The sequence below is a fragment of the Palaemon carinicauda genome, chromosome 21, assembly GCF_036898095.1.
Source record: "Palaemon carinicauda isolate YSFRI2023 chromosome 21, ASM3689809v2, whole genome shotgun sequence".
Classification (NCBI taxonomy): domain Eukaryota; kingdom Metazoa; phylum Arthropoda; class Malacostraca; order Decapoda; family Palaemonidae; genus Palaemon; species Palaemon carinicauda.
In genome coordinates this window covers 47,281,569-47,291,568 of record NC_090745.1, presented here as the reverse complement: position 1 = coordinate 47,291,568, position 10,000 = coordinate 47,281,569, and the positions used below count along the sequence as shown (strand labels likewise).

Genomic DNA, 10,000 nt, shown 5'->3' with positions numbered 1-10,000 from the left:
GCTCAAATCTATAAGGCTGAATACTGCCCAGACATTCAGTTGTCAAAATTTCTAATTGTGGGTCATTTTCGTCATCTGTATCGGTGAAATCAAAGCTAATTTTTTCAGTATCGCTTGTAGTTTCCAATGTGTCCGCCATTGCCAGTGAAATCAGGTTTTCCTGGTTTGATGTCATGCGGCTGTTCAAATGGCCTACAAGGGGCGCTGTGAACGCGGGAAATTTCAAGGACCGATTATAGCCGCAAAAAGCTTTTGAAAAATCTATTGTCAATTTATTACGATGCTTCCGAGCATTTTAATGTAGAATAACACGGGTTTCATGGACACTGCGTGAAGCCTTTAAAACTGCTCATAAATTGTGTTTGAGAGGTGAGTTGCCTTCATTCATTCAGGCCTTTTTAAAAAGGCAGTTCTTTCATGTTACAATAGGAAAAAAATGTCAGGAAGAAGGAGTCCCGCAGGGTAGCGTGGTTAGAGTTACTTTATTTGTGCTAGCAGTAGATGAGGTTTCTTTCGTGATTCCAGATGATGTTCTTCACATACTTTTCATGGACGACCTTTCTGTATCAATTGCAGGGGCAAGAATGGCAACAGTTGGAAGAAAGATTCAACTCTAGATCGATCAAATTATGAGATGGGCAGATTTGAATGACTTCAAGTTTTCTACAAGTAAAACAGTTTTCATTCATTTCTGTTGCATTCGTAGTGTACAGTATATATTTTCCCATTCTCTTTGTTTCCTTTGTAAATCTTTGTATGAATTCCTTCTTTCAATGTATTACAGGCTGTATTTTTATTGTTTCTCATGTCGATATTTCCTTTTGTGTCCCTAGTGTGTTTATTTTTTTTTTTTTTTACATTGTATATGTTATTTTGCATTGTTTCGCTTTTCTGCTCCATTGGTTTTATTTTATCTATTTCTCCTTTATTGATTCATTTCTCCTGATTTTGCTTTTATTTTTACTTCATTTAATTCCCAGCCATGTTATTTGTGTCCATTTTGTCTCATCTAATATCTAATTTTGTTTCTCCATTTCATTCCAAATAATGTCTGTTTTTGTTTCTCCTTTCTGTTCCTTATAATGTCCCTTTTTGTTTCTCCATTTTGTTCCATTTAATGTCTATTTTTATTTCTCCATTTTGCTCCATCTAATGTTTATTTTTGTTTCTCCATTTTGTCCCATCTAATATCTAATTTTGTTTCTCCACTTTGTCCCATCTAATATCTAATTTTGTTTCTCCATTTTGTCCCATCTAATATCTAATTTTGTTTCTCCATTTTGTCCCATCTAATATCTAATTTTGTTTCTCCACTTTGTCCCATCTAATATCTAATTTTGTTTCTCCACTTTGTCCCATCTAATATCTAATTTTGTTTCTCCATTTTGTCCCATCTAATATCTAATTTTGTTTCTCCACTTTGTCCCATATAATATCTAATTTTGTTTCTCCATTTTGTCCCATCTAATATCTAATTTTGTTTCTCCATTTTGTTCCATATAGTATCTATTTTTGGTTTCTTTATTTTGTTCCCTGTATCTTTTTCCTTTACCGTGTGTTACTTTTTTATCGTTGACTTATAGTGGTTTATTATTTTGAAGGCTAGTCGTTTTCTTCTTTTTCATTTCTTCTGATATATCAATTTAATTCTAGTTTCCTACTCTATATGTCTTTCTTATGTTGTTTTTGCTTCCTTGCAACATTTTCTTTTCTCTGTTTCAATTAAAAATGTTTTTTACAATACTTTTTTTTTCGGTTTTGGCGCATTTTCTTTTCTTTTTGATTATAACTATTTTTTTTTCTCATGATTTTTTCACTTGATTTTTTTGTTGTGGTTAACTTCACTTTTTATTTTCTTTGCTTTTCATGTATAATTTTTCTTACTTTATTCTTTCTTAATTGGATTAAATGGTTTCCAACCAAAATTTGTTAATTTTACCCTTACTAGATTTATTTTTAGTATTACTGTAGTGGTTCAATTTCTATGTAATACTGATTGATTTTTTTTTCTCCATACTTCTAGTTATTTATGTCTTGTTTATCATCTATATTCATATCAGTTCCTCCTTGCTTCACTAAATATCTTTATTTTTTTATTTCCATTTTACATACTTTTCCTACTAGATTTTCTTGTAACCAATATTTTTTTTTTTTTTTTTTTTTTTTTTTTTTTTTGGTTATCCTTTCGTGGTTCTTTATTTATTGTCGACTTTTCTAGTTTTTTTTTTTATATTTGCTTCTAAGGCGACGATTTGCTGGTTGTTGCTTTGTGTCTAATGGTTAATCTTTAGTCTGTGTTCCCTCTTATGTTATCCTCAACTTTAATGGCTTTCAATGAGGTTTTTAAGATAGCTTTGCGTATTTTTCTTTTTTCCTTATGGTTCATTCTAGTTGCTTCCTTTATAACATATTTCTCCTAGTAATTTATTTTTTCTCTTTGCTATTTTTATTGTGATTTTTTTCCTCTTTTCTTTTATTTTGTTTTGTTTTTCCTTTCATTTTCTTAGCCTTGTTTTTCTCTCTTTTGCTATTTTATTTTGTGCTTTTACTTATATGGTACCTATTTCCTTACAGTTGTTCCCTTTCCATTTTTTTCGTCGATTCTTTCTTGTTATATGTTCTCTTTTTTCCCATTCAAAATGTATTTTCTTCCTTGTTTTAACTGATTTATATTTGTGCTCTTTTTTCCAAGTGTCATGATTATTTCTCCTGGTGTCCTAGTTAGTGTTTTCTTTATGGTTTTTCTTTTTCTGGTGGTTTGATTTTTCTCTTGGTTTCTCATATATTGCTTCCTTACATTATTTATTTTCAGTGCTTAGTCTTTTTCTCTTTGCTTCCTTGTGATGTTACCTTTTTTTCATTTCTTTTCTAGCTTTTCCTATACTGATTATCTTTTTTAAGTTTTTAGTTGTTTTATTTATTATATTTGCCTCTGATACAAAGATGTACGTGTAAAAAATTCTACTTGCTTCCCTCTAGGGATATTTTTCTTTATCGTTGTTTTCTGTTTTTTCAATCTGCTTTCCCTGCTAGTTATTTCTTTTTCACTATTATGTAACGATATTTTTTTTTCGTGTGTATACTTTCTAATATTTTTATTTCCTAAAAGCGTGACTTGGCTGTATTGAAACAATATATACTATTTTGGTGTAACTTCAAACTTTATCTACCTCATTGTTTCTCGACTGTTTTTTTTTTTTTTTTTTTTTTTTTTCATTTAAAAAATTATCTTTTCATACAAAAACTTGCAGGATGAAAATTTTCTTAGAATTTCAGTTTATTATATGTATCATTTCATCAATGTATAGAAGTCACTTTAAAAGGTGCCTTTTCCATTTGGAAGTTTTTCTGTTCTCTAAAAGGGAACGTGTAGATTGTAGGCTATAAAATTCCTTATCTTTGTAGTTAAAAAAAAATAAATAAAAGAAAGAGCATATGCAATCTTTCTCCAAAGATTTCATCTCTCGAGAAACCATGCCTAGATTGAGCAGACTTTAGTAGATATAAGTATGGCTTTTAAGGATAATTTTACTCACCACTGGAGGGTTTTGAGACGTAGTTACTGTATTTCAGGGTTATTCACTGACCAGTGGTGAGCCCCATTCATCAAATCCAAAAATACCACTCACCAAGACACAAACATATGCTACATACACTAGATGTGCGCACATGAGCAAGATTAGCTAACATAATAAATGTTTTGATTTTGAGACGTATGTATGATCTTTATCATTCTATCTTATCTACCTACCTTACTTAATCTTTTAATCTGAGTGTTCTCATATTTTTTACTAGCTTTTTCTTTTCAGTCTATTATATTGCTTTATCCTTTCGTGTTTTTTCTCTATTTTCAATTTTCTTTCTCCTTTCCCATTCTAATTTCATTTTTTTTCTATGTACACATTTTCACAGGGATGAGCAGACCAAGTGTGAGCAGCAGAACACAACAAAATATTGGGACAATCATTCTTGCAACTGCTACTGTCGCAAAACAATTGATTGTGGAACAGGGGAAATCTTCTCACAGACGACATGCAGGTAAGGTGTAATCAATTCCCCACCCATATTTTAGATCATTCAAGCTTGATAGCATATTCACTCCAAGCGATGGACGCTGTTAATCAGAATATTATCAATATTATCTAAGGAACGCCTGACACTTGTTTCATCTTTTTAAAAAAAAAAAAAAAAAAAAAAAAAAAAAAAAAAAAAAAAAAAAAAAATAAATAAAAAAAAAAAAAAAAAAGTCTTATTAATTGTACGCAAGACAAAATGGTAATGAAACTTTTTTATGCAAATTTTGACCTTTCACAAGGTCAATTATATTTTACTATATGGAACACCTATACATGTATCAAATTATATATTATCACATATCAAATGTAAGCTCCTTTATGCAGATTTTAGGATATAAATAAAAATTTAATAGTTAGAGGTATTGAAACATGTTGCAATTTATTTATGAGAAATCCAAATTTTTATATTTTTCATCAGAAACCTAATCCATTTTAGTACTCATGAAGTATTATTAAAAGCCGATGGCACCCTTAATTATGTATCAGAAACTTCCTAAACGTATGCAAATTGATAGTAGAATACCATATTTTGTACTTCCTTCATCAGTAGGGAAGCAATCGAGGAATATGTGTAGAAGTCAACGTCGACCGCTGTAATGAGATAAATGAGTAAATAAGATCAAATTGGACATATGGCATCTCACTTACAGCTCTGAATATTACTACAGAGCTTTAAGGGTGTATTTACGGGAATTTTATTATGCTTCTGATATATTAGGTTATCTTTTTTCTTTATTTAAAAAAAAAAAATGGGAAGTTGTTTTGAGACTCCCTCTGGCTGTGTTAAAAATATGGTCGCTTCAGCTAAGGGTTTATCATACTGCCAGGGGTTTATCCCTCAGCAACCATATTGCCAAATGCTTCTTCCTATTCTATAGACATACATTTATCAATTCCAAAATAAAAAAAAACTAAATGAATCAAAATCATCATAATCCTCTTCTCCCTCACTTTCATCTTTAGGTTGCATGGTGCCAAAGAGTCGGGCACACATATTTTAATGGATCCCTCATATGGGCATATTTCCAGAGATATGTGGCATATCTCTGGAAATATGCTACGAGCATATATAAACATCAACACATTTTTTGCAAGGTGAAAGCATGCCTGCGTAGTTAATTTTCATTAATAAATAAAGTATTTTCCTCAAGTTATCCCAAACTTTCAAAATAAAGAGGATTCTTTTCAGCTCTCTTAAGCAGCAATGTTAGAGCACGATATCCAGGTAATGCTTTACACAGTATTGGGCCGAGATGCTTCGCTAAGTCTGTAATATGAATATATCTCCTTGTAGTGTCACTTGAATGTCCAAGGTCCATCCACACATTCAGCTGGATATAGATCACTTGAAAGAGGAGCTCTAACAAAATTTTGTCCAGGTGATGGTTCTGGCACCGTTTTAAGATGATACAACACCATTGTATCTGCCTCACCACGTGAGCAACTGTACTTTGATATTACAGTACTTTTAATATTCCCTATCTCCGTAGATGTTTATTATCATGTGCAATTATAATAGTTTCTTTTTTTTTATTTACTTTTTCTTATGGCAGCGGCATACTTAGCAAGTATCCTTTCTTCCATGAAAAACTTGATTAGTGCATTGTTTAAAATTTGATGATCTCAAAGGGAATCTAAAATCTTTAGGACGTAGTTGATCTTCATCAGTGATATGAAATAATTTATTTGCTTCTCTTGTCAGTTGTGGCGCATTCTTAATGTTTTTTACATAACTATCACAAACTGTATTTCATCTCCCTGTGTATTACAAATGATTTTCAAAACTAGCTCTGCAACTTTCCCAAAATTGTGGGATAAACTTGTGGCCAATCATTATATTACATACATTACATTATAAATGACTAGGTTGATCTCCAATGGTTGTGAATGAATTATAAATCCTTTTAGGTGCTTCAAAAGTTTGTATCTAGGAGTCTTCTTAACTGTTCCTGAAAGGTTTGATATAGAAATAGGAACCGGGGTTAAAAGGAAAGAAAACGCCGTTTCAATATCAATATTTCAATTGCAGGCAAGATAAAACAACCTGCCCATCTGATCTCATGTTGTTTTTAGCTCAATTGTCTTCTCATTACCTTTTACTTTGGCTTTGATACAAGAATGGGTAAAGTTATTCATTTATATCTTATGCAGTGGCCTCTCAAATCTATTGGAATCTCGTGAACATTCATTGCCAAATTCATCTCTCCATTATTTACAAAAAATGAAAACATTTATCATATAAATTCTTTACTTTATCTGATGCTGTTATGATATCAGCTATACAATACAGATTATTATCATTGAGTAGAAACTCAGAAAAAAATCATAGTAGTGTCAACCATTTGCAAAATGTTCCCCAGGTCTTTGTGGAACTTAGGCACCTTAGATTTTCATGTTTCATGACTTGGATTTGTGTTTTTCATTGCTTCTACTTTTACAAATTTAGTTCTTACTATGGTACTCCTTGTAGATCTAGCAACTGTTCATCTCCTGGTTGCCTCTTGACTTTGATTTTATTCCAATTTGCCGCAAAACTGCGTCTGCATTTATCGTACTTAATGGTGTTTGATCTACTTGATGACAAGAAAGGATTTAGATGACAATCTTACTGATAGAGTTCTTCAAGTAGTTATCTTAGATCTATGTGGCTTGCATCCAATTTCAAAAGTTTTAAATAATACAACCACATGTAGCCACTAAAGTTATGTCGACCTACAGAAAAGAAAATGTCAATCATTCTCCAAAGCCTTTTTACTTGTAAAATACAATGCATTTATAGTATGCTTTCAAATCATCCATTTGCAAGTAAAATAAATATTATACAGACATGCATAGGTGAGATATGGAATACTTGTTTCCTAAAATACAGTAGGGCTATGGAATTAGAACTATATATAAAATCATTGATAACTCTTACTTTTTAAGTGAAATGCAAATATGGTACTATAGAATCATTTTGCATTTTTATAAAAGTTTTGATGAATAATTGAAGTTACCAAGGTTATCAATAATACTTCATGAGTACTAAAAAGTTGATAAAATTAGTTTTACTAATGTAAATGGTAATATCTTTTGAAAATTAGAATAGCGCCAACGTTATCCCTGCGTGTCGTAAGAGGCGACTAAAAGGGACGGGACGAGGGGGCTGGGAACCCCCTCTCCTGTATAAAAATCCTACGAGACAAAGACAAAGAGATGGAGCTGGGGTGAGAGTGACTGCTCCCCGCACTCTAGTTTTTGGGTGTTTGAATGTGCGTGGATGTAGTACGATAGAGAGCAAAAGATGTGAGATTGGAAGTGTGTTTAGAAGTAGAAGGATGGATGTATTGGCCTTGCGTGAGACAAAGATGAAAGGAAAGGGTGAAGTGATGTTTGGTGAAATGTCTGGTAGAGTGTCTGGGATTGAAAGGGGAAGAGCGAGAGAGGGTGTGGCGTTATGGCTGAGTGAATGGATGACAGGTAAAGTAGTGGAATGGAAGGAGATATCATCTAGGTTAATGTGGGTAAGGGTTAGGTTGGGTAGGGAATGTTGGGCGTTTGTCAGTGCGTATGGGCCAGGTAGTGAGAAAAGTGAAGAAGAGCGGAATGAGTTCTGGAATGAATTAACTAGGAGTGTAGAAGGACTGGGTAGAAGGAATTATGTAGTTGTCATGGGTGACTTAAATGCTAGAGTGGGCGCTGGAGAGGTAGAAGGTGTCATTGGGAAGTATGGCGTACCAGGTGAAAATGAGAGTGGTGAGAGACTGGTAGATATGTGTGTTGAACAAGAGATGGTAATAAGTGCTAGCTTTTTTAAAAAGAAAGATAAAAATAAGTATACATGGGTAAATGTGGCAAATGGAAGAGTAGTAGAAAGGGCATTAATGGATTATGTGTTGATAACTAAAAGAATGTTTGGAAGATTGAAAGACATGCACGTGTTTAGGGGTATGGCTAACGGTATGTCTGATCATTTTTTGGTGGAAGGAAAATTAGTTGTAGCAAAAGAGTGGGGGAATAGAGTAGGTGGATGTAAAAGGGAGCTAGTGAGGGTTGAAGAACTAATAAAACCGGGGGTAAAAAGTAAATATCAGGAAAGGTTGAAAATGGCATATGACGAGGTGAGAGTAAGAGAAACTGGTAATTTAGAGGAGGAGTGGAAGTTAGCAAAAGAAAATTTTGTTGGGATGGCAAGTGATGTGTGTGGTAAGAAGGTTGTTGGAGGCAGCATGAGGAAGGGCAGTGAATGGTGGAATGAAGGAGTGAAGGTAAAAGTGGAAGAGAAAAAGAGGGCTTTTGAAGAATGGCTGCAGAGTAATAGTATAGAGAAGTATGAAAAATATAGAGAGAAAAATGTGGAAGTAAAGCGCAAGGTGCGTGAGGCAAAGAGGGCAGCTGACCTGAGGTGGGGTCAGGGATTGGGTCAGTCATATGAAGAGAATAAGAAGAAGTTTTGGAAAGAAGTGAAGAGAGTAAGGAAGGCTGGCGCAAGAATTGAAGAGACAGTGAAAGATGAGAATGGAAGGTTGTTAAAAGGAGAGGAGGCAAGGAAAAGGTGGGGGGAATGTTTTGAAAGTTTGCTGAATGTTGAGGATAATAGGGAGGCAGATATAATTGCTGTTGCAGGTGTTGAGGTGCCATTGATGGGAGATGAGAATGAGAGAGAGATTACAATAGAGGAAGGTTGGAGAGCACTAGATGAAACGAGAGTAGGAAAAGCATCTGGTATGGATGGGGTGAAAACTGAAATGTTGAAGGAAGGGGGTGTGACTGTACTTGAATAGTTGGTGAGATTGCTTAATATGTGTTTTGTGTTGTCAATGGTACCAGTAGATCGGGTTTGTGCATGTGTTGTACCACTATATAAGGGTAAGGGAGATGTGCATGAGTGTTGTAATTCAAGAGGTATTAGTTTGTTGAGTGTAGTTGGAAAAGTGTATGGTAGAGTAATGATTAATAGGATTAAGGATAAAACAGAGAATGCAATCTTGGAAGTACAGGGTGGTTTTAGAAGAGGTAGGGGTTGTATGAATCAGATTTTTACAGTTAGGCAGATATGCAAGAAATATTTAGCAAAAGGTAAGGAGGTGTATGTTGCGTTTATGGATCTGGAGAAAGCATATGATAGAGTTGATAGGGAAGCAATGTGGAATGTGATGAGGTTATATGGAGTTGGTGGAAGGTTGTTGCAAGCAGTGAAAAGTTTCTACAAAGGTAGTAAAGCATATGTTAGAATAGGAAATGAAGTGAGTGATTGGTTTCCGGTGAGAGTGGGGCTGAGACAGGGATGTGTGATGTCGCCGTGGTTGTTTAACTTGTATGTTGATGGAGTGGTGAGAGAGGTGAATGCTCGAGTGCTTGGACGAGGATTAAAACTGGTAGGCGAGAATGACCATGAATGGGAGGTAAATCAGTTGTTATTGCGGATGATACTGTACTGGTAGCAGACACAGAAGAGAAGCTTGACCGACTAGTGACAGAATTTGGAAGGGTGTGTGAGAGAAAGAAGTTGAGAGTTAATGTGGGTAAGAGTAAGGTTATGAGATGTACGAGAAGGGAAAGTGGTGCAAGGTTGAATGCCATGTTGAATGGAGAGTTACTTGAGGAGGTGGATCAGTTTAAGTACTTGGGGTCTGTTGTTGCAGCAAATGGTGGAGTGGAAGCAGATGTACGTCAGAGAGTGAATGAAGGTTGCAAAGTGTTGGGGGCAGGTAAGGGAGTAGTAAAAAATAGAGGGTTGGGCATGAATGTAAAGAGAGTTCTATATGAGAAAGTGATTGTACCAACTGTGATGTGTCTAAGGAATATGGGTGGTGTATCTCGAGTAGATAGGGTTAGGAACGAAGTGGTGAGGGAGAGAACGGGTGTAAGAAATGAGTTAGCGGCTAGAGTGGATATGAATGTGTTGAGGTGGTTTGGCCATGTTGAGAGAATGGAAAATGGTT

At 34.4% G+C, this 10,000-nt stretch overlaps 1 protein-coding gene across 1 annotated transcript in view; it reads left to right on the top strand.

The window, feature by feature from the left end:
* Positions 1 to 10,000, top strand: part of LOC137615273 (uncharacterized) — a 512,941-nt gene that overhangs the window by 323,765 nt on the left and 179,176 nt on the right. The window contains exon 6 of the mRNA XM_068345000.1: positions 3,913 to 4,038. Coding sequence (XP_068201101.1) covers positions 3,913 to 4,038 — 126 coding nt within the window. The remainder of the gene's footprint in view (positions 1 to 3,912; positions 4,039 to 10,000) is intronic.